This window comes from Peromyscus maniculatus, chromosome 12, assembly GCF_049852395.1.
Source record: "Peromyscus maniculatus bairdii isolate BWxNUB_F1_BW_parent chromosome 12, HU_Pman_BW_mat_3.1, whole genome shotgun sequence".
Classification (NCBI taxonomy): Eukaryota; Metazoa; Chordata; class Mammalia; order Rodentia; family Cricetidae; genus Peromyscus; species Peromyscus maniculatus.
This window is the reverse complement of record NC_134863.1, coordinates 24,315,849-24,340,240: the sequence shown is the minus strand read 5'-3', so window position 1 is coordinate 24,340,240 and position 24,392 is coordinate 24,315,849. Positions and strand designations below refer to the sequence as shown.

The 24,392-nt window shown below is 45.7% G+C and overlaps 2 protein-coding genes across 17 annotated transcripts in view; one reads left to right on the top strand and one right to left on the bottom strand.

The window, feature by feature from the left end:
- The window catches only part of Drc9 (dynein regulatory complex subunit 9), a 45,797-nt gene extending 27,881 nt beyond the window's left edge, over window positions 1-17,916 (top strand). For 3 of the 5 annotated variants that reach the window (XM_076548795.1, XM_015993381.3, XM_015993380.3), the window contains 5 exons: window positions 6,858-7,019; window positions 8,545-8,619; window positions 14,812-14,943; window positions 15,355-15,456; window positions 17,399-17,916. In XM_076548795.1, coding sequence (XP_076404910.1) covers window positions 6,858-7,019; window positions 8,545-8,619; window positions 14,812-14,943; window positions 15,355-15,456; window positions 17,399-17,527 — 600 coding nt within the window. In that variant the 3' untranslated portion in view covers window positions 17,528-17,916. The remainder of the gene's footprint in view (window positions 1-6,857; window positions 7,020-8,544; window positions 8,620-14,811; window positions 14,944-15,354; window positions 15,457-17,398) is intronic. The other 2 variants (XM_076548796.1, XM_042259209.2) reach the window with 1 other exon arrangement.
- A 4,367-nt stretch (window positions 17,917-22,283) lies between these two features.
- Window positions 22,284-24,392, bottom strand: part of Lrch3 (leucine rich repeats and calponin homology domain containing 3) — a 108,219-nt gene continuing 106,110 nt past the window's right edge. For all 12 annotated transcript variants that reach the window (XM_015993370.3, XM_015993377.3, XM_042259205.2 and 9 more), the window contains one exon: window positions 22,284-22,611. In XM_015993370.3, the coding sequence (XP_015848856.2) occupies window positions 22,462-22,611 (150 nt within the window). In that variant the 3' untranslated portion in view covers window positions 22,284-22,461. The remainder of the gene's footprint in view (window positions 22,612-24,392) is intronic.

The following is a 24,392-nucleotide window of genomic DNA, read 5'->3' as shown; positions in this document are numbered from 1 at the left end:
TATTTGGCAAATTTAGAGAAAATACTCTATTATTTATCTTTGTGAGTCTAAAGTTTTATACCTAATTTACCTTTTATTATATAACTAAGGAAAAGTTTAACTATGACTATCTAGCCTTCAAATTCATCAAAGACCCCAGAAGGGTGAAATGTTACCTAACAGGAACATCTGGCTGCCTGGACACCCAAGGTTCTTCTGTAATGTTCAGGCATCCAACTTAGCCCTACAGGCCTATTAGATCTGACAGACATTTTTGAGAAGCAGGGAATTTTGAAGGACTGTCTACCTTGTCTTGGCAAAGTTTGGCAGTCACTTTTTTGTTTGTCCTGCTAGTCTAGTTTGGACAGCATACGTTTGCCACAAAGAAAGCCAATTCCATATGAAGTTTCTTTGATGCCCATCATCTTTTCTGAAGTAGATTGGTACTGCCAGGAGCAGACATATCTCACTGTCATGAAAAGCCTTAGGTTATTAAACATATTAAATGTCATATTCTGTAGGTTTTTGGAGTATTTGAAGACCATTTATCTATCTAAAATATCTGTGTATATCAGGACAGCCAGGACTGTTATATAGAGAAACCTTGCCTCGGAAAATAAAGTGTGTGTGTGTGTGTGTGTGTGTGTGTGTGTGTGTGTGTGTATGACCTTGAAAACGTACCTAACATGATTATGTTTGGCTATTAAAGATGACTAACTACTAACCTGTATTTTTTTAATTATACATTACATTTTTAAATGAGTTGCATAAGCACAATGCCCCAAACAAGAGTAGAAACATAATATCTATAACAAAAATAACTTTAGCTGGGCGGTGGTGGCACACGCCTTTAATTCCAGCACTTGGGAGGCAGAGCCAGGTGGATCTCTGTGAGTTCGAGGCCAGCCTGGTCTACAGAGCTCGATCCAGGACAGGTACCAAAGCTACACAGAGAAACCCTGTCTTGAAAAACCAAAACAAACAAACAAACCAACAAAAATAACTTTAAATTTGTATCAATAAACCAAAATCTATACCAATGTAAAACATTTTGAGATTAATAGTTGTTTTTTGGATTAAAGTAGATTCAATAATCTACCCTTTTATCTCATCATTTCTATATCATATCTCCCTTTTTTCCTTTAAAAAGAGATCTTTGAATTTTACTCTTTTATTTAGCTTTTTTCCTGACTGTGACCAATGACAACTTATAATCAACTCCCCTAAACAATGACAAATAACCATAATCCATTGAATAACCAAAACCCATCCATACCTCATCTCTTGGGAATGTGGACATCATCCTCTAGACTACTTCCTGTTGTTTATAGGCACTGGTATCTTTGGGAAAACCTTGAGAAAATCAGGATAATTGTTACGTCTTGGCTGGAGTATTTGTGAGGCTGGACCATCACAGCCAGCAGCCTTGAAGCTGCTCTGGTTGTAGAACTCTGAGGGAACTGTCACAGAGGCTGGGCCACCTGGGCCATTTGTCTTTATTGGTGTCTAGTCCCCTTGTTTTGAAATTACATAAACTTTTAAAGGTATAGCTATATCTGTATAGACTGTGTGTTGTACACAAGTCAGCCAAAGATGATTTTTTTGTTTTATGTCTTAGCAGGTGAAATATACATTACATGTTTTGTAGTTTTTCTAGGTTTGTCTCTTTATGTCTGTTGCCAGGATTTTCAGGGGGTCTTCTGCGATCCAACCTGATCCATATCAACCAGGAATGAATCCACAGCCTTTCATTTTCTGTGGGAACAAAAGCATAATCTCTTCCCCAAAGCAACATATCTCTTCACTTCCATTTTGAAGTTAAGCCATTTTTAAAATACATAGGTTGGTTTCATCCAGCAGCCTTCACAATCCAAGTTGTATTAGCAGCTGTCATTCGTTCATCAACAATCAAAAACCTCAGATAGCACAATAACATACAGAATCCAGACTCTGTGTATTTCCCATCTTTACATATTTTTTACTTTATTCCTTTTTTAAGGACTTCATTATTTTTAAACTACTTTTTAATCTATGACTGTATGTATCCTTTTTCTTTTCTCTCCTAAGCCTATGTACATTTTTAAACACACTATAACCCATTTAGAGGATTTTTTCCATGTGGATCTGCCTTTACTGAGCATCTGTGTTGTTTTTGATCACAGGAGATGAATCTTAAATTGTTATGTCAGCTGCCGGCACTGCCCAGCTGAGTGAGTAGCGCTAGTGTATGGTGGTTGGCGGCTGGCTCCATCCACAGGCACGGGAGACATGAGACTAGGAAGCTGTGTTTTGCTCTGTTTCTGTGTGTTTAGAACCTTTTTTAACGCTTTCTCAGTTCTTTTTTTTTTTTTTAAAGATCTATTTATTTATTATGTATACAGTGTTCTGTCTCCACATATCCCTGCAAGCCAGAAGAGGGCATCAGATCTCATTACAGATGGTTGTGAGCCACCATGTGGTTGCTGGGAATTGAACTCAGGACCCTTGGAAGAACAAGCAGTGCTCTTAACCTCTGAGCCATCTCTCCAGCCCTTTCTCAGTTCTTATATGGTTGTAGGTGCCCCATGTTGGAACGCCATTTGTAGGCAGAGTTTTTCATCGGGACTGCCAGCTAACCACTGCCAAATAACCACTCAGAGACTTATTATTATAAATGCTTGGTCAATAGCTTAGACTTGTTACTAACTAGCTCCTACAACTTAAATTAAGCCATATTTCTTATCTACCCTCAGCCACGTGGCTTGGTCCCTTTTCTCAGTACAGCAGGTTTATCTTGCTTCTCTTCATGTCTCCTCACGACTCCCAAGACTGCTCTCCTCTTCCCAGCATCCTTAGTCTTGTTCTCCTGCCTAACCTTATGCTGCCTAGCTATAGGCCAGTCAGCTTCTTTATTAAACCAATCACAATGACATGTTCACACAGTAACGGAATTTTCTACACCTTGCACCACTGTGAGTCCTGGGAATTGAATTCAGGCTGTCAGGCTTGGCAGCAAGTGCCTTTACCCACCGTCTGTGGAGATGTGCACAAAGGCTCCATGATTGCATAACAAGACTCTTACCCACTGAGCCGTCTCCCCAGCCTCCAAGACGTAATCTTTAAGTCTCCCTAACCAGCTGCTGAACCATTTGTTAGTTACAAAGTGTCTTGCGTGTTGGTCTTGAATCTTTACCCACATTAATTCTTTGCTTGTGTTTTTAAAATACCATCTTTCTTATCTGTGAAGATTTATAAAAGCTAATTTGCACTTAATTTTTCTCCCTAATTGTATAGACTTTACGTAAGTTTCCATGGAATTTCCTGGAAAATTCTATTTATAGTCTGAAGACTATAGAATTTGGAACCCAGTTCAGCCATTGTAAATACCTTACATCCCCCCCCCCCCGACACTCCAGTGTTGGCTATGGTCAAATAGAAATGTCACTTGAATACAGAACTGTGGTGGCATAAAAATGTTTGGTCTCGGGGCTGGAGAGATGGCTCAGCGGTTAGAGCATTAGCTGTTTTTCCAGAGGTCCTGAGTTCAATTCCCAGCACCCATATGGTGGTTCACAGCCATCTGTAATGAGATCTGGCATACATGCAGACAGAATACTGTATACATAATAAATAATTAAATCTTTTTAAAAAAATGTTTGGTCTTGTGTAGCTCAGCTGGCTTGAGCTGGTTAACTAGCTAAGGATGACCTTGAACCCCTATCCCCCGGCTTCCACATCCTAAGTGGTGGCATCAGAGGAGTGGCCCCCTGTACCCCATGTCAGAACTGCATGCTTTGAGTGTGGCTTTCTTTACTTCAGCTGACAGCATCCCTGTCTTCCTCTTGCCACCCAACCCAAGAGGCACCCTGACATCCCAGACAAATGACAACCTCTCCGGAGTCTAGCTTTCAAATATCCTGAAGCCTGTGTTCCCTAAGCTGGGCCAGTTGTGAGAGCCGCCTCTACCGGTAACATGCTTTCTGCTCACCTCTTATGGCAGCCGTCAGGCCTTATGTGCTCTGATTGGCTGACTGCTCTGTTACTACATCATCTCTGGATTCAATAATACGTTCAGAAGAGCATGTCTGAAGGCAGCTGGGGGATTGGAGCAGAAAGTTTGGTCTGTTGTCAAACCCCATGAATACACCACATCAGTCTGAGGCCCTCGGTCTCGGGGAAGCGGCAGGCTCCGTGGAGAATCAGGATGACAGGCTGTGGTGAAGGCAGATCTCTGAATGAAAGGTCTTAAAAGGAATTCATGAGTCAAGTTTCTTAGTCTGCAGTGCTGTGCCTGTGCAGATGTGTGCCGTGCCTGTGCAGATGTGTGCTGTGTCTCTGCAGATGTGTGCCGTGCCTGTGCAGATGTGTGCCGTGTCTCTGCAGATGTGTGCCGTGCCTGTGCAGGTGTGTGCCGTGTCTCTGCAGATGTGTGCCGTGCCTGTGCAGATGTGTGCCGTGCCTGTGCAGATGTGTGCTGTGTCTCTGCAGATGTGTGCCGTGCCTGTGCAGGTGTGTGCTGTGTCTCTGCAGATGTGTGCCGTGCCTGTGCAGATGTGTGCTGTGCCTGTGCAGATGTGTGCCGTGTCTCTGCAGATGTGTGCCGTGCCTGTGCAGATGTGTGCCGTGCCTGTGCAGATGTGTGCTGTGTCTCTGCAGATGTGTGCCATGCCTTGGCTGGTGTGTGTTACTGGCATGTGTCAGTCATGATGTTAGCATCTAAAACCAGCGAGGATTTCATATCTTACTGTGTTTCACACTGTGACTAAAATGTTTGTGTGAGACGTGTTTGCAAAAGACATTTATGTGAAGTAGGAAGGAAATTAGAGTTTTCAGAAGCCTAAGGCAATAGCATCTAAAACTAGATGTTTTAGACTTTTTTTTTAAAACACAGCCAGCGTTATATGAGTTTATAAAAAGTTACATAATATGATATTACACAATATAATATAAACCCTCTGTTTGCCATAGGCCTCTGCCATAGCCTTCTGGAGGGTTTTTAAAATGATTCTTTAAAATTATGTGTATGTATGTATGTATGTATGTATGTATGTATGTATGTCTGAGTGCCTACATTTGTTTGCCTGTGCATGCACATGCATGTGTGTGAGTGTGTGCATGCAAGTGTGCTGCTGCATGCCGTATGTGTGTGCTGCTTCAGGAGTCCAGAAGATGGGCATCAAATCCTGGAGCTAGAGTTATAGGTGGTTGCGAGCTGCCCAGCATGGGTGCTGGGAACCAAAGTCAAGTCCCCTGGAAGAACAGTCAGTGCTCTTAAGCACGTCACCATCTCTCCAGCCCTGACTTCTGGACAATTGGATAAAACCAACCAGAACATGTTGCTTATACTGTGCTCAACTCGAGTTACAAATTTTCATTCAAATTTCTGGAACATATCCAGGTCTTAGTTGACCGGAGAATCTAGCATGAACTTCACCTTTTCTTTTTATTGAAAACTTTCTTGGCCTCATTTTTCATGAATTGGCTTATTCACCTTTCAAGTGTCAGATAAGGAAGTCCCCTCAGAGGATCCTTCTTCGACATTGTGCTAATGAAGGTCATCCTTACTGTGTCTCCCCGAGCCGATTGCCTTCTCTCCCACACCACACCACACCATTAGATTAGTGCACACACACCGTCCCACTCCATTAGATTAGTGCACACACACCGTCCCACTCCATTAGTTAAGTGAACACACAACATCCCACACCACTAGTTAAGTCCACACACACCATCCCACACCATTAGTTAAGTGCACACACACCACCCCACACCATTAGTTAAGTGCACACACACCATCCCACTCAATTAGTTAAGTGCACACACACCATCCCACACCATTAGTTAAGTGCACACACACCACCCCACACCATTAGTTAAGTGCACACACACCATCCCACGCCATTAGTTAAGTGCACACACACCATCCCACACAATTAGTTAAGTGCACACACACCATCCCACACCATTAGTTAAGTGCACACACACCATCCCACACCATTAGTTAAGTGCACACACACATTCCCACACCATTAGTTAAGTGCACACACACCATCCCACGCCATTAGTTAAGTGCACACACACCATCCCACACCATTAGTTAAGTGCACACACACATTCCCACACCATTAGTTAAGTGCACACACACCATCCCACGCCATTAGTTAAGTGCACACACACATTCCCACACCATTAGTTAAGTGCACACACACCATCCCACACCACTAGGTAAGTGCGCACACACTCCTTTCCTCTCCCAACATCTTTCCACTAGACTGCTGGGCTTGTTAGGTCTCCACTGTTCTCTACTGCCTAGCTCAGTGTCTGCTACTGAAGAATTTTCTTTTTAATCAGTGAATTTTGAGACCTTAAAATTGTGAAGCTCTGCCCTTTTTAAGACGGGATCTTCTGTAGTCCAGGCTGGCCTTGAGCAGCTAAAGATGTAGCTAAGGATGACCTTGAACTCCTGATCCTCCTGCCTTCATTTCCCAGGGGCTGGGATTATAGGCATGTACTCCTAAATCCAGCTTCTGTTCTTCTTTTGATGTAGGGTCTCAATATGTAGCTCTGGCTGGTCTGGAACTCATCATGTAAGCAGGCTGGCCTCAAACGCACAAACACCCACCTCCCTGTGGCTCCAGGGTGCTGGGATTAATGGTGTGTTCCACCATGCCCAGCAATGTTATTCTTTTTAATGAGACAAGTTCTCACTCTGTGGTCCTGGTTGGCCTGTAATCTGTGATAAGCCTTGTGCTCTGCCTCCTGGCGCTGAGACTAATTTTCATTCATATCATGACTGAGAACAGTTCCCTTAGTGTGCTGGGAGAAAGCCAGCTCCACTTCCCTGTTGACTTAAAAGCACAATGGATTTTTAGTTCGGAAACCCGGTCTCATCTCTGCAGAATGGAAACGAATACATTGCTCACCTCAAGGACCAGTTACAAGAGATGAAGGCCAAAACCAACTTGGAGAATCTTTATATGAAAAGAAATACTGAGCTGCAGATTTCCCAGACCCAGAAGAAATGTAACAGAGCAGAGGAACTCTTACTGGAGGAGATTGAGGTAACCTGTGCTACACTAGGCTGTGTGGGAATGGAGTTCAGAGACAGCATGAGTCCACGAATCAGTATCAACAAACAACAAAATAAAATAAAAATCCAGGTCGATAACTTGATGATGTCATGTGGGATGTTACTTTAAAAAAATGATTTATTTTGGGCCGGAGAGATGGATCAGCTGTTAATAATACATTTATTTCAGCCGGGCAGCTATGGCGCATGCCTTTAATCCCAGCACTCGGGAGGCAGAGGCAGGTGGATCTCTGTGAGTTCGAAGCCAGCCTGGGCTACAGATTGAGTTCCAGGAAAGGCGCCAAGCTACACAGAGAAACCCTTTCTCAAAAAAACAAAAAAACAAAAAAACAAAAAACAAAAAACAAAAAAAAAAAAAAAAAAGAAAAGAAAAGAAAAAGAAAAAAAAGAATACATGCATTTCTTAGTCAGGCAATGGTACATGCCTTTAATCCCAGCACCTGAGAGGCAGAGGTAGGCAGTGCTCTATGAGTTCAAGGCCAGCCTGGTCTATAGAGTGAGTTCCAGGACCACTAGGATGATACAGAGACAACCTGTCCAGAAAAACAAATGAAGAGTACATGCATTTCTTCCAGAGGACCTGCGTTCTGTTCCCAGCACTCATGTTGGGAGGTTTACAACCTCCTGTAACTCCAGCTCCATGTTTTAAAATTATGTGTAGGTGTGTGCATGTGGGTTCCCCGGAAGGCTAGAGGCACTGGGCCCCATGGAGCTGGAGTTATAGGTGGTTTCGAGCCCCCCAGCCTGGGTGGTGGGAACCGAACTTAGGTCCTCTAACAAGAGCAGTATGTGCTTTAGACTGCTGAGCATTCTCCTGCCTCAGCGAGCTGTCATTCCTGATACACTGTCAGCCAATGAAGGAGGAGGAAGAGGAAGATAAAGGCTTCCTTCATGACCAGTACAGCCCTTGAGGTCAGACATAAAAGACTAAATGGGGTCTTAAGTATTTGTGACTCGAGATCTGAATGGCTGTACCTCAGGCTTCTTTCTGTGACTTGGAGAGGCTGCCGGGAAAGCTCTCTTCCCAGGTGGTGCTCTTGAACCCCCCAAAACCTTCTGTTTTTGTTCTGTTCTGTTGTGGTCGTCTTCTTCCTCTTCCTCCTCCTCTTCTTCGGCATTAACTTCTGTAGTTCAGGCTGGCCTCAGACTCACTTTGCATTGCAGGACTGGTCTTAAGCTGATCTGCCTGCCTCAGCCTCCAGAGAGCTGGGATTCCAGGTGTGGGCCGTCTTGAATTCTGTAACATCCTTCCCTGGGCTGAGAATCTGGTACCCGTGAAGCGTTGTTTTTCAGATGACAGGATTGCGATGGCCTTTTCTGGGGCCCTCGCGTGTGTCTCAGGAGGTGCCAGCCCATGGTTCTGCAGTGTTTGTGGGGTACAAATGGATAGCTCTGTGGGGAAGCCTGGGCGTTCCTGGGGTCCCCGCTGCGTCTGCCACCGGGGACTGCTGGTCTCAGCCTTGCTGAGTAGAGAGCCTGTGTTTGGTGCTTTACAGAAGCTGAGGATGAAAACTGAAGAAGAGAACCGAGTTCACATGGACATCGAAATGTTCCTTAAAAAAGAGCAGCAGGTGAGTCACCTGGACACGGATGCCTCAATTAGCAACAAATTAGAGATGCCCTAGAGGTTAAGAGCACTGGCTGCTTTTGCAGGGGACCTGGGTTCAGTTCCCAGCACTCACATGGCAGCTCACAGTTGTGACTCCAGGCTTTAATCCCAGCACTTGGGAGGCAGAGGTAGGTATATCTTTCTGAGTTCAAGGCCAGCTAGATCTACAAAGGGAGTTCCAGGATAGCTAGGGCTGTAACACAGAGAAAACTCTGTCTTGAACCTCCCCCCCCAAATAAACAAACACCCCAAACTCTCCCTGGTCTACATAGCAAGTGCCAGGGTAGAAAGGACTCCAATAGTGAGACCCTGTTTCAAATAAAAAAATTCCCCTCATAAAATTCTGAGGAAAGCAATGCTTTTGTATTTAAGGACACAGTGTCTCACTATGTAGTCTGGCTGGCCTAGAACTCATTCTGTAGACCAGGATTCAGTACCTCTGCCTCCCAAGTGCTGGGATTAAAGGTGGATGCCACCATGCTCAGCTCAAAATGAATTTAGTAAAGGAAAGAAAAACCAACCCTAAGACTAATGAATGTGGAAGAAAAAAAAACAACTAATGAATGGGTGTGGGGTGTGTGTGTGGGGGGTGATGGCACATGCTTCTAAGCCCAGCACTCAGGAGGCAGAGGCAGGTGGATCTCTGTGAGTTTGAGGCCAGCCTGGTCTACAGAGTGAGATCCAGGACAGCCAGAGCTGCATAGAGAAACCCTGTCTCAAAACAACAACAACAAAAAACAAAACAATAATAACAAAATGACTAATGAAAGACTACATACAGCATCTGAATACAGCATACAGCTGTAAGGGCAGATACAATTTTTCTTCACCCTTCTAAATTTCACTTGTGTAAGACACATTTTGCTTGTTTTTTCATTGCTTCATAACTATAATTTGAAAATAAGATATTTTGATTTTTTTTCTTCTTGTGGTGCTTTGGATTGAACCCAAGGCACCAGGGGCGCCAGGCAAGCACTCTGTTACGAGCTGTATCGTCTCCAGCCCTCTATGTGCTGAGGTTTGTTTTATTTTGTTTTGTTTTTGAGACAGGGTTTCTCTGTGTAACAGCTCTGGCTGCTCTAGAACTTGCTCTGTAGCCCAGGCTGGCCTCGAACTCACAGAGATCCGGCTTGATTTTTTTTTAATTATAAAAATAACATGTTCAGTTGAGGGAAGCTTTTAAAATTATCAATTGCTTTTTCATTTTGTTTGTGTTCTTAGAATCTCTTTGCAAAATAATTTAAAATCATTATAAACTGTCCATTGAGTGGACACATGTCTGCCCCGGCCACTACTGATCATCACTGCAGGGTATTTACTAAGTCAGTCTCAGGGATAGAAAAGCACTTCGGAGGGACTGGGACTGGGCTTTTGTGATTCTGGATAAATGTTACAGACGCTTTTCACCATCGTGTGCTGTGAATGTAGCCCAGGCACTATATAATCTGTTCTGCCGTTAGTGATGGGTGCAGTCGCTTCAAGGCATCTCTCTTTTCAGCACTGATTGATTGATTGATTGATTGAGTGAGTGAGTGTGTGTGTGTGTGTGTGTGTGTGTGTGTGTGCACATGCAAGTGTGACCCATTCTTCTCAGACAAAGGAGAGCAGAGTATTTCCACCAGTAAGAGAGCCTCAAAAAGAGGAGGTTCGATTTTACTCAAGATCAATCATGTAAAAGTCCAGATTCAGTTGTCCAGTTCTCAGTAATGGCCTAACTTGCATAAGAGAACTTGGCACAGATGTCCATCTGTGTGTAATCCTGTTCAAAACACCATTAAAGCCCAAAATAAAAGAAGCCATGCCCCATAGCCAGGTGTGGTAGCACGTGCATTTCACCCAAGCACTCAAGAGACAGAGGTAGGCAGATCTCTATGGGTTCTAGGCCAGCCTGAGCTACACAATGAGACCCCATCTCTGATGATGATGATGATGATGATGATGATGATGATGATGATGATAACAGTAATGCCCCAAGCCAGGCACAGTTGCTTACATTTGTAATCTTAGCATTCAGGAGGTAGAGACAGAAGGGTCAGGAGTTTGAAGCTAACCTGGGCTACATGAGATCATGTCTTACAAAAAAAAGAACCAAAAGGAAAGAAATGAGTAAGGGACAGAGGAAGGGAGGGGTAAGAGAAGAGGTGGAAGGAAAGGGGGTGAGTGGGACCCATTATCTTTCGTGCTAATCAGCACCACACTGTTTAACTACAGAGTTGACGCTAAAACAGAAACATGTACAAATGATATAAGGAAAAAATATAACAGTGTTTCCAGCCAACCTATCTAGAAAACCCAAATAGACTGACTGCAAAACCATAGATCTAACATGAGATATCCTGAGGAATCCACGACAGTGTACAGAGCTGAAGGGATTTTTCCGTATACCCTGTACCTGGAGATGGTACAAGCATGTGTGAAGATGTGATAAACAGCAAAACTTGGAAGTGATCTAAGTGTCCAATAGAAAACTGTCACTGGGCTGGAGAGATGGCTCAGTGGTTAAGGGCACTGGCTGCTCTTCCAGAGGTCCTGAGTTCAATTCCCAGCAACCACATGCTGGCTCACAACCATCTGTAACGAGATCTAGTGCCCTCTTCTGGCCTGCAGGCATACATGCAGATAGAACACTATATACATAATAAATAAATAAATCTTTAAAAAAAAAAAAGAAAGAAAGAATAGAAAACTGCTACCTACTCTCAGGCATATTTCAACCGTGGGATATCATGTAGCATTGAACTGCTATTGAAAACTTTAGATTAAAAAAATAAAAACTACTAGGCGGTGATGGTGCATCCCAGAACTCAGCTCTGTGTGTTCGAGGCCAGTCTGGTCTATAGAGTGAGTTCCAGAACAGCCAGGGCTACACACAGAAAAACCCTGTCTTGGAAATAAAAAAGAAGATTTGGGCCTCTGCAGAGAAAGTGTGGCTGTGGTTTCTTGCGTGGGAAGAGGTGTGCTTGCTGGACGACCTGAAGCCAGGAGAAGCTGGCTAACAGGAAGCCGAGGCTGGGGGAAAAGATTTTTGTTGTTGTTGTTTGATATGGTTCTTATTGTACAGCCCAGAGTGTTCTCCAACTCTGGATCCTCCTGCCTCAGCCTCCTGAGTGCTGGGATTATAGGAGTGTGTACATGGCTGGTTTAGATGTTCTGTTCTCTCCTCCTCCCTCCCTCCACCCTTCCCCTCCCTCCTTCCTCTTCCTTCTTCAATCAGATGAATAGTGTATAAGATGGACTATTGTCATTGAGATTTTTTTCTCTTTTAATATGTTAAAGTAAAACACTATGGATTTGCTGTTGCGTCCTTTAAATTCTAGCAATTCACCTCACCCGGTCATAATGCAGATGGCAAGCACAGGCTGTGGTTGTTAGTTAAATGTGTTGGTGCTCCTGGGTATCACAGCACTAGCAGTGTGCCCAGGAGCCTCCAGGAGACCTCTGTCATGTCCTCCAGTGCCCTCTACTGACAAAGCTTAGTATTTTGTTAGATGGCCAAACATTTCCAGTGAGGCCAGGCCCTGCAGAAAGTACTCGGAGCTGAGAGCCGGAGGCTGACACAAATGGGAGGTGTACTCTGTAGATCACGGGTGTGCAAATTTTATTACGTTAAGGAGTTTTTTTTGTCAATGTTTTGTTTTTTGTTTTTTAAACCAGTAACTACACATTTGTTTTTAAATTTTAAATTTTAAATTTTTTTGAGACTGCATCTCATTACATAGCCCTGGCTGGCCTGGAATTCACTATGAAGACCAAGCTGGCCTCAAACTCAAAGAATTCAGAGTTGTCTCGTGAGTGCTGGGATTGAAGGTGTGTGTCACCACGCCTGGCTGAGATGCATTTTTTTCCATCCATCCAAATCATCATTTATGTATTTATTTCTCCTTTAATACATTCATAAAGTAAAATACACTTGTGTATCTTAAGTATATTTATTTATTTATGTGTATGTATATCTGCCACACTGAAGCCAGAAGACGGTGTTAGATCCCCTGGAGCACTCAGGAGGTGACAGGTGGTTGTGAACTGCTCAAGCTTAGCCCCTCCACAAGACCAGGACAGGCTCCTAATCAAAAAACTAGTAAAGCCATAGCCGGACCTGAAGTTTCTCAGGAGGCAGTCAAGTCTAATGGGAGGTGCACAGGCTCTGAAGGCAGATTCCAAGAATTCCAGCCCACACTCACATTTCCTTGAATTCTTTAGACCTCCAGCTCTCTCAGCTAGTGGATGTAAAGCAGAAACACACAATCTTTGTACAGCACAATTCAGCACAATAATAGATTTTGTATGCCAGGGTATCTGACATTTGCAAAAAAATTGATTTCAACATAGGATATTGGAAAGGGGGAGGTAAATACAAATTTTTTGTTTGTTTGTTTGTTTTTTTTGAGACAGGGTTTCTCTGTGTAGCTTTGTGCCTTTCCTGGAACTCACTTGGTAGCCCAGGCTAGCCTTGAACTCACAGAGATCCGCCTGCCTCTGCCTCCCTAGTGCTGGGATTTAAGGCGTGTGCCACCACCGCCCGGCACAAATTTTTACTTTAATAAAAGCAACAGAACATAGACAATGACTAATTCTAGACCTAAGAGAAAGGAAGCAAAACCTAAGCATGTATAAGAAATCTAAAGATGGCTGCGGAGCTGGAGAGATGGTGCAGGAGGAAGTTTGTCCTGCTCTGCCGCAGGACCTGAGTTCAGTTCCCAGCGTCGGCTTTCATTTTCCCCAGCAAAAGTGTGCCTTCAAGTAACTTCCCAAGACTGACTCTCATCTTTCTGTCGTATTGGAAATTAGGTTGGCCAGGCATCTTATCCTAGACTCATCTGTTTTCATTGAGAATTTTCAGTCCTCCCCTCTCCCCAGATAGTGTCTCATGTATCCTAGGCTGGACTAGCTTGCTATGTAGCTAAGGATGGCCTCGAACTCCCAAGCCTCCTGCCTCTACTTTGTTTATAGATGTGGGCAATCATGTCTAGTTTTATGTGGTGCTGGCCGTCAAATCCAGGGCTTTGTGCATGCTAGACCAACACCCCAACTGAGTGTACCCCCAGCCCACATTTCAGTCTTTTGACTAGTGTTCAGTGTTGTTAATAAAAAAAGAGCTGAGTCGGGCGGTGGTGGCGCACGCCTTTGATCCCAGCACTCAGGAGGCAGAGGCTGGCGGATCTCTGTGAGTTCAAGGCCAGCCTGGGCTACAGAGTGAGTTCCAGGAATGGCGCAAAGCTGCACACAGAAACCCTGGCTCGAAAAAAACAAACAAACAAACAAACAAAAAAGAGCTGATGTCATTGCTTACCTTTTAGAATTTCTACCTGGTCCTCTGCTACCTCCCCCACATCACTGGAGCCCCTCCCCCACCGACACTGGGGCCCCTCCCCCACATCACTGGAGCCCCTCCCCCACGTCACTGGAGCCCCTCCCCCGGTGTTTTTATCTTGGCCTATGAGTGTTGATTCATTTCTGAAGAGTTCAACCCCAAGGCCGCATGTCAAAGCAAGAGCCACCTACCCAGAGCTAACCCAGCCCCTCCTGATTTTCTCGTCACTTTATCTATCTTTTCATCTTATTAGTAGACAATTCCATACAATGTATTTTGGTGACATTTACTCCTTCAACTCCGCCCGGATCTAACCCCACTTCCCTACCCACTTCAAACTGTCCTTTAAAAAAACCCTTAGACACCATTTGTACTGCCCAGGTACTCTTGGTCGTGTGGCCTTCCAGTGGTGTGTGGTGACTGCTGGGGGCCACCCCCTCAAAGAGGACAGGCTCTTCCTCCCCCGTCAGTTGTCAGTTGCCATTAGCGTCCCAGCTAGGGTGGGACTTCTTGCCCACCTCCGCGCTCTGAGATTTTGCCTGGCTTGAGTTCCACGCGTCTTGTGCATGTGTCCCATGCGGTTGGCTCATAGGCGCCCTCCTCCTATTTTAAAAACTGAGCGGCTCACACACAGAAAAGTACACACATGTGGAGTGTACAGCGTTTGTAGCCACCAACCAGATAAATAGACTATGTCAGCACCCCCCCCCCCAATGCCCTCACCACGTCTATTCTGACTGGATCGCTGTAGGAAAACGTGCGTATTCTTGCTGTAATCGGCATCACACGGTCCTGTTATTTTATGTCTGGTGGGAGCCACGTTTTAATGTTCTTTCCAAATAGAAACTTGAGGAGAAGCTAGAGTTCTGGATGGAGAAATTTGATAAAGATACAGAAGCAAAACAGAATGAGTTAAATGCTCTCAAGGCTGCCAAGGCCACGGACCTATCACACCTTCAGGACCTTGCAAAGACGGTAAGGGGTGGTAGTGGACCCCCGGGGAATGAGTGGAAGCCAGCGAGGGGCTGGGGAAAACTTTTTAGCCAAAAGTAGAGGTGTGTCTGTAAACCAGTGGGACTCTGATGACGACAGGATGTTTTTTGAGCCATCCACTTGCTGTGTGGAGCAGGCTGGCCTTGCAGTTTCTTCCTGCCGCGTACCCGGGTGGAGCAGGATGGCCTTGGCCTTGCAGGAGTCTTCCTGCGGCATCCTCTGGTGGAGCAGGCTGGCCTTGGCCTTGCAGTATCTTCCTGCCGTATCCCCTGGTGGAGCAGGCTGGCCTTGGCCTTGCAGGAGTCTTCCTGCCCGCGTCCCCGGTGTTGCGGGATCTCTGGTGTGCGGGGCTGGTTGCGCTCTGACGACTGGGCTCCCTGTGTACATGTGCAGATCCGGGAGTATGAGCAGGTCATCATTGAGGACCGGATGGAAAAGGAGAAGACCAGGAAGAAGATGGAGCAGGATGACCTGGAGCTGAAGAGCATCGTGAAGGTAGGATGTGCGCGGGGGCGGGGGCGGGGGCGGGGGCGGGGGCGGGGGCGGGCGGGCGGTCAGGGTGGGCATGGAGGGAGTGGGGGGTAGACCGCAGGCGCTCTGCAGCACGCGGTGGGTGCAGGCAGACAGGTGACAAAGGAAAGGTCAGCCGGGCGGTGGTGGCGCACGCCTTTAATCCCAGCACTCGGGAGGCAGAGCCAGGTGGATCTCTGTGAGTTCGAGGACAGCCTGGGCTACCAAGTGAGTTCCAGGAAAGGCGCAAAGCTACACAGAGAAACCCTGTCTCGAAAAACCAAAAAAAAAAAAAAAAAAAGGAAAGGACAGTCCCGGCTCCGGCCTGGGCAGAGGAGGTGAGCAGTGGAAGCGAAGCCTCTTTCCAGCCATGACATCTGAGGAGGGGACTCCGGTGTAGGCAGGATGCTCCCGGATGCCCTGCCCCCCTCCACATCCGGTTGTAAGTTGTTGTCTGCTGCTGTCCAATGCAAGTTGCTTAAAAAAACAAACAAACAAAAAACAAAACCAAAAGGTGGAAGGGACATGCAAATTGGAAAAAAACAAATTTAAAACTTCTTTTAGCCTACTATTTTTATTTATTGAGACAGCGTCTTTCTCCATAAGCCCTGACCGACTGGGACTCACTATGCCTGTAGCCTACCATGCGCCTTTTACCTCAGCCTCCTGAGAATTGGGGATTATAGACGTGAGCAATCAAGGCCCGGCTGAGATAGTAGAATATCTCATAAACATTTTATGTGAACTTGCAAATATTAATAATGACATGATCAAGTCCAGATTCTGGAAAATATTTTTAAGATTCATTTTTACTTTAATTATGTAAATGTCCGTGTGTCTGTATGTGGGTACGTGCACTCATGTGCATCTGAGGCCCAGAGAGGCATCAGGTCCCTTGGAGCTGGAGTTACAGATGGCTGTGAACTTCCAGATCTCATGGATATTGGGAAACTAACTCGAGTTATCTGCAAGAGCTTATGTGCCTGCCCTTAACTGCTGGATCATCTCTCCAGTCCCTGGAAAAATGTTTAAAGCAAAAACTGTAAGGCAAAGACAGCAGCTTGTTTGAAAAACGCTGCCCGGAAGAGCATCCTTCAGGGGCCCTGCGGGGAACGAATTTGAGATGTAGAGGAGGAAGCAAGTTCTGCCTGCGTAGTTCAGGCTGGCTGTGAACGCCACTGATCGTGTGCTGGATTACAGGTGCACGCCACCATACAAGGCTGTGTTCTCTTCCGTTTTTATGGTACTGGGTTTTGAGCCCAGGGTCTCTAAGCGTCTCACCACTGAGCCACAACCACAAGTCCAAAATGAGAGCTTTAGGGTACGAAAGGGCCAGGTATCCAAACTCATCATTGATCTTCCTATTAGGAACATTTAGTGTATAATTAGCAAATGTTAGTCCAGCTTGTTTTCCGTCTGTCAAGATTCCATTCAGAGTGAAGAACTGAGCAGACTGCTTTTGTTCTCACTAGTGGATTCACATGCTCTCAGTAGGCAAGGCGAGGCTGATTTTGTTATAACTTAGATTGTTCAGAATAGTTGCATCACACTCACAGACATTCAGGGGACTTGTAGCTGCTCCCTAAAGATGCGATACACTGTGAACCACTGAGACATCTCAGTTTGGCCCTCAGTGTGAGCAGCAGACATTCATTCCCTTTATAACCAGTGGCTGTGAGGTGTGAGGTGTCCACCCAAGGAGCAAGCCCTGAAGTGTTGGGGCTCTAAGTCTGACGGAAAGCGGAGCCCAGCACACTGCATTCTCACTCTCGGCCAGGAGCAACAGGGTAGCCATACTGACAGCAGCCTGGCCACTGCCATGTCTCAGAGATGTTCCTTAAACACTAACGACCGTGGGTTCCCTGTGTAGCAAGAGCACAGTGCTGTTGGGCGCATTGAGATGAACTGCCTCCCTTCTGTCTTCCAGCTCCAGGCCTGGTGGCGAGGTACAGTGGTCCGGAAGGAAATTGGAGGTTTCAAAATGCCCAAGAAAGAGAAAGATGACGGCAAAGATTCCAAAGGCAAGGAGAAAGATAAACGGAGAGGCAAGAAGTGAAGAGTGACAAGTGCCTGTTGTCCTTTCGTCTGGTCTCGAGACACCCGTGATGAAGACCTTCACCCAGGACACCTAGGGAGGTCACCAGGCCTGTTACCCTCCTAATCAAACCCCGAATGGGGGCTATACCATGGCTGTAGGGCCTCTTCAGACTGTGGACTTGGGGGAAGACATGTTGAGTAGCTTTGTGAACATTCTCATCAGAAAACAGTTCATCAGCTTACAGTGATGTACTACAAACTTGTGTAATATTTGAGTCTGATTTAATGCCCTATGATTAAAGTGAAAACTGTTACAAACAAACGTGAGAATTCAGTGGGAATATAAGGTTATCACTTAGCATAGTATGTATGCACATGGTAGTTAATAAACTTCGGTTCTTGACTGTCCCACAGGGCTTCATCAGTCTAGGGTTGGTGATATCGGGGGATGGCATCTAATATACCTCTTATATAAGCTGCTCCGGCAACTTTTCTGGGGACAGATAGAGAAGGAAGTGGCCAATGTGAGAGAGATGGAGTGGGGATACACAGTCCTCTAGTGGTACAGATGGGACATGGGTCCTGGGTTAGTTCAGAGAGATTTTGGCCAAGTGAGACACAACTATGTCCATCATCTGGGCTCTTACAACTTAAAGAAACAAGATAGGTGAAACCGGCCTGTGCGGCATACGGCAAAGCTGGTTTGCAGCCTTCCCTTAAACCAGCAGCCTACTCACTGGCTCATTGCTGCTGTGACCAGTCAATAGGGAAGGCCTTGGACCGCTAGAGCTTTCGGCTGGGCGCAGCTGGCTCACATATCTCCACTCCGCTGCTGCCCTTCTGTGTGTGTGTGTGCTGACGCTCATGCGGGGTTCAGGACAGCTCCGTGGACTCGGTTCTCTCCACCTTTCTGTGGGTTCTCAGGCTCAAATTCAGGTCACCAGGCTCATCTTGGAACTTGCTGTGTAGACCAGGCTGGCCCTGAATTCGGAGATCTGCTTGTCTCTGTCATCCTGTGTACTGGGATTAAAGGCAGGCGCCAACACGCCTAGCTTGTTTCTTTTAAAAAAAAAGTATTTAGTGTGTGCATGCAAACATGTATACATGTGCATGTTACAACTCATGTGTGGGGTCAGAGGGGCACAGCTTTCAACAGCGGTCTCCTTCGGGTCCCTGAGATTAAAGTCAAGTCTTGGGGCTTGGCAGCCAGCCCCTTTACCTGATGAGCCATCTCACTGGCCCTCAACTGGGTATTTCTGAGAGGAAAGTTACCTTAATGTGTCTTATGTCTTAATTCACGAATTAGACCCTTTTAACTTTTTGAGACTTCATGCAGCTCAAGTTGGTTTCAAACTCACTATGTAGTCCAGGCTGGCCTTGAACCTCCTGCCCTGTGTCCTAAGTGCTAGGACTGCAGGTGTTGATGCAGTGTGGGAATGGAACCAGGACTTCATGCACGCCAGTAGGCACACTACGACTGCACCATAGTCCCACCTGAGTCAGCCACCTAATCCTGCTGCCGTCCACACTACCTCACTACCTGTGCCTCCTTAAAAAGTGGGTGTTGTCGCCGCTGGCGGCGGCGCACGCCTTTAATCCCAGCACTCAAGAGGCAGAGCCAGGCGGATCTCTGTGAGTTCAAGGCCAGCCTGGTCTACAGAGCGAGTTCCAGGACAGGCACCAAAACTACACAGAAACCCTGTCTCGGAAAACCAAAAAAAAAAAAAAAAAAAAAAAAAAAAAAAAAGAAAAGAAAAAGAAAAAAGAAAAAAAAAGTGAGTGTTAATCTCAAAGGCTGTTTTAACAAGAGTCGTCTCCTAGTGAGCCAGCCAGACGGATGCCCTTTCCTTGACTTGTCTTTGCTAAAGAAATAAGTTTTAGGCTTGAACATTTGCAAGTGTTTATTTATTACATGCTGCTGAGTATTGGCTTTTATTTTAATGTCCACATATAAGATGGCATACAGGCAACTTAAAATAACACACACAGTATCGACATATTTATACTTAAAACTTACACAGTGTATTTACAGACATACAAATATAGGACAATGTTTACAAAACCTTTTACTAATTACATGTGTGTAACATTTCAGAAGTCAAATCTGCTGTAAGCACCTCACTGCAATGTGTATACAAAAGGCTTCTACACAACGAGTTTTCCTTCATTTCTACAACCATCTAAATACTTAGCTCTTCAGACTCATCAGCATAGCACGTTGTTAGTCACTGCTGACTAGAGGAAACCAGATTACAGGCTCCTTGATGAGCTGCAAGGGTGTATTTACAGAGCGGCTGGGTTGGAAACCACCCACTGATCCAACTTTTCTAGTCTGTTCTAGCCAGATACAAGGGTTCCTCCGTGAGTCCCTCAGACCTGCTCATTACAGGAGGATCCTGGTCGGAGTGCGAGGCAGAGATGCCTTTGAGATGCCTTTGAGAGCCTGGAGACTGCTGACATGACATCTCTGTAGGGCTGGGCAGGGTAGGGCAGGGCAGGTGCCTGGCTTGTCCATCGTCAGCACTGGTAAGGTAGCCAATTCTGGTTAGGGGATTATGACAAGACTAACTATCCTACACTGGGGTCTCTAGCAAGGTTAAATATCAAAATGAATTGTTCTTCACTTTAGAAACAGACATATGAAGTCACAAAAAGACCAACAGAAAACCTGAATTGTTGTTATATGCTGACTCAGAAGACCTGTAACAACCTCAGCCCAAACTGTGCAAATGTTTCCTAATAATTAAATCTGAATTAGCTTGATAAGCACATAAGATCTCACAGAAAAACTAAAATGTTAAAATGTCCTCTTTTTTCTGAGGTAGGGTTTCACTGTGTAGACGAGATTCGCCTCCTCTGCCTCTCAAAAGCTAGGATTAAAGACGTGTGCCACCACGCTGTGCAAGGTTGACTTACTCTTGGGAATTCTCGTAACTCTTCCAGGTGTTGTATTAGGTAACGTCTTCTGGACTCATTTTCTACCCAATATTAAGATCTAGAATGTGGAAATTCTATTCTATTATGCTGAGGTTTAATGTGGACTAGAAGGCAAGTGTGTGCCAGCCCAGCAGCCCAGCTGGTGGTGAACAAGCCTTGCTGCGTCTGCTCTGGGAGGAGCCTGCAGGGCTGGGAGGGAGTCCAGGTGCTCTTGATAGACTTACCTACCTTTCCTTGAGATAAGGTCTTGTAGTGTAGCCTAGGCTGGCCTCAAATTCACGATCCTCCTGCCCTAGCCTCCTGAGTTACAGGCCTGTGCCACCATGTCCGGCTGCTGTTACATGCTTCTAAACTTGGATAAAGTAGCAATGTTCTAATAAAAACCTCTCTGATCAAACAAGGAGAAATTATTTTCACTAGACACTTAAAACGATTTTGTTCAAAGTCACTTTTAGAGGAAGGATATTTAAAAAAATATTTTTACATGTATGAGTGTTTCATCTTCATGTATGTATGTGTACCATGTACACACCTGGTACCTGAGGAAGTCATTGGAGGGCATCAGTTATGAACTGCCATGTGGGTGCTGGGGATTGAACCCTGGCCCTCTGCAGGAGCAGCCAGGGCTCTCCACTGCTGAAGCAGCTCTTCAGAACAGTCTACTACAGCCCAGGTGGGCTGCAGTTACCTAGCATCCTGCCAAGTCCTGACCACCCAGCTTCCACTTTTGGAATGTTTGGAATTACAGGCCTCTCTGCACCTAACTTTAGGTGGTGCTGGGGATGGAACCATGGTCCAGTATCAAAGCTATTGCTTTTAGATGCTGTACAGGGTCAATACTGTTCTCAAATGCAAGCCTTGGGAGGAAAAACCACAAAAGTGAAGGCATACAGAAAGCCCTATTAAATGGCTTCATGGAATCACTCTACCTGCCCATCAGACACCAAAGACAGCTAACAACTAAAGGCACGCAAACTCTGGGGAGGAAACTCTGTGCTTAGGTTAACTAAAGATGCCTGCGCTGTGCTGGACCCCGGCCCTTTTGTTCCCTGCGCACAGCTGTGCAGTAAGGCACAGGCAGAGGGGGTGGGGGAGGAGCTGGGGGGGAGAGGATGTAAGAGTGTGGCTCTCCTGCCGTGCCTGGCTCAGGTGCCCGGGATCAGCATGGCTCACTGGGTCACATGCAAATACTGTTGAGAACGTTATACCTTATAGCTTAGACCTGTGTGTGGAGTGTGTCTCTGTGTTTAGGAAATAGCAGGGTGATGCACAGAACCACCCTCTAGAAAAAGATGGGGTGGTAGTGGGCAGGGCTGGGGAGAGGCCTGGACGTTGTTTTAAATACCTGTTATATTGTGCAAAACCGAGGGTTTCTCTGTTATTTTTGTTTTCTTTGACAGAACTGTCCAAGTCATCATAATACAGCCTTTGATGTAAATGCAGTTGAAAACGCAGCAGGGCAGGACCTCAAACCACATAACTATGTGTCTTGGAACAGTGCTCTCTACTGCCTGAGAACAACTACAATGTCTGCTCAAAATGCAGGTTCCCAGGCCACAGCCAAAACTTTGATGCAAATCTGGATTTCACAAATGCTCCAGGAGAATGAAGCCCAACTGTGGAAACCAGTGAGCTGTAGACATCCAGGGAATTGGGAAAGATAATGGCATGTCTGTCTTCGGAGAGAGCTAAACACCCGGCTTCGAAGCTGCTGGCTCTGGCATGAAAAATGAGCCTGCTCCCCACGAAGAAGGCACAGCCAGCCTAGGCTTCCATGTTGGGTCCTCAGTAATCAAAGTTCCACTTAAGAAAATTGTGTCTTCATTAAAAACAAAAACTAGAGGAAATGGGTTTAATCTCCCCTAAAATGGAGAAGTGAAGCAAACATTCCAGGCAGGAATCGTGAAGACCGCGTCTAGGAACACACAGGGCTCCGTCTGAGCAGGCGGCGCCAGCAACCGCATCCTCCCGCTCCCTGTTTTGGCTGTGCCAACACCACCCAGGGCCTGGGAGTCCTCAGACAGCAGAGAGCTGTGGCGGTGGCTGCGGCTGCTGCTGCGGCTGCGTCTGCTTGGGTGGGGCAAGCTCCAGGAGGGCCTGGACAGTCACCGCAACCTGGCTCAATCCTTTCTCCTCTAAAATGTGCAGAGGCAAACATAATTGCTCCTGAAAGGGGACAAAAGTAACACAAAACAGAAAAGAAAAGAGGATGAACATCACAGAACCGAAAGGAACTTTCACCCCCACCCCGTAACAACCAAGTGAGATCCGCAAAGTTCCCGGGAAACCCACCCGCTAAAGGAGGCAGACGCAGACGGTGTCTCACACTTAGGGGCACTTTATTAACAGTTAAAGGTCCGTACAGATGTCTGGAAAAGCGGAAGACTGACAGGGGACACGGTTACACAGCAGGAGGAACAGCCCAAAGATCAGGGCAGACTTACAGAGCAGGAAACATGGACAACAGGCCAAGTTACACCAAGTTACGGCTCGAGGGAAACCAGCATTCGCAGAGGACACTCTGAGAAGAAACTCAAACAGCAGGGACACATCATGGTTCCCTGACGACCTTAACTGCAGGAAAGGGAGGGACCAGGACCTGCGCCACAGCTCCATTCTGTAAGCCACAGCCCTCAGAGTTAAATGGATTTAAGAAACATTTCTCTACTTTGGGTAATTTGTAGAAGGGTAAACCTAAATTAGTTGAAAATCAGATTCTAAAAATTGTATTTTAGCTGGGTGTGTTTGATCCTAGGACTTAGGAGGCAGAGCCAGGCAGGTCTCTTCGAGTTCAAGGCCAGCCTGGGCTACAAAGTGAGATCTTGTCTTAAAAACTGTACTTGAAAGGTGGGTGGTGGCACATGCCTTTAATCCAAGCTCTTGGGAGATGGATTGGCAGGTGGATCTCTGTGTGTTCAAGGCCAGCTGGGCTACAGAGCAAGTCTGAGGTCAGGGTACACAGAGAAACTGTCTTGAAAAATAAAACAAAAAACAAAACAAAATTATATTAGAAAAAGTAAAGTATTTCATATAGTAAAATTCAGCACATTAAGTCATGCTGGAGAACTATTATGTAAACTTACTCACATCTTAGTAACTGATCCATAAAAGTGACTGTTCCTTTAGGTAGGAAGTTGGATATATCCATCTTGCTACTCTTGTAAGAAAAAGGCAAATTTTAGCATAACACTTACTAGTTTTTCTTCTTCTCACCAAAATTTATTTATTTATTTACCTATTTATTTATTTAGAGATAGGTCTCTCTCTGTAACCCTGGCTGTCCTGGAGCATGCTATGTAGATCAGGCTGGCCTCGAACTCCAAGATCCTTTTGTCCCAGCCTCCCAAATGCTTGGATTAAAGGTGTGTGGCACCATGCCGGGTAGAGCTGACTTCTTTGCCTTTAGCTGTACAGCTCGGGCTGGCCCACACCCCAGTCTGAGGGTTACAGGAGTGCTCCACTACATGCTGTGCCACTTGATTATCAAAATGGACTGTAATAAAACACAGCAAGAGCCAGTCGGTGGTGGCACACACCTTTTAAGAGGCAGGTGGATCTCTTCTCTGAGTTGAGGCCAGCCTGGTCTACAGAGCGAGTTCCAGGGCAGTCAGGGCTACACAGAGAAACCAGAAACCCTGTCTCAGAAAAAATTCAAAACAAAAATCCAAACCACAAGAAAATACAGCAAGTATTTGTTTTTGAGGCAGTTATTGGTACTTGAGTGTAAGTACTTCCTTTTTTATTTAATGCTGATTTGCTAATAAAACTAGAAGTTCTGAATTAATACTCTGAATAACTCTGCAACTACAGAGAAGCTGTATTTAAAATGAATCTGCACCGGCCAATGGTGGCGCACGCCTTTAAGTCTAGTACTGGGGAGACAAAGGCAAACGGATGGATCTCTGAGTTCAAGGCCAGCCTGGTCTACAGAGTGAGTTCCAGGACAG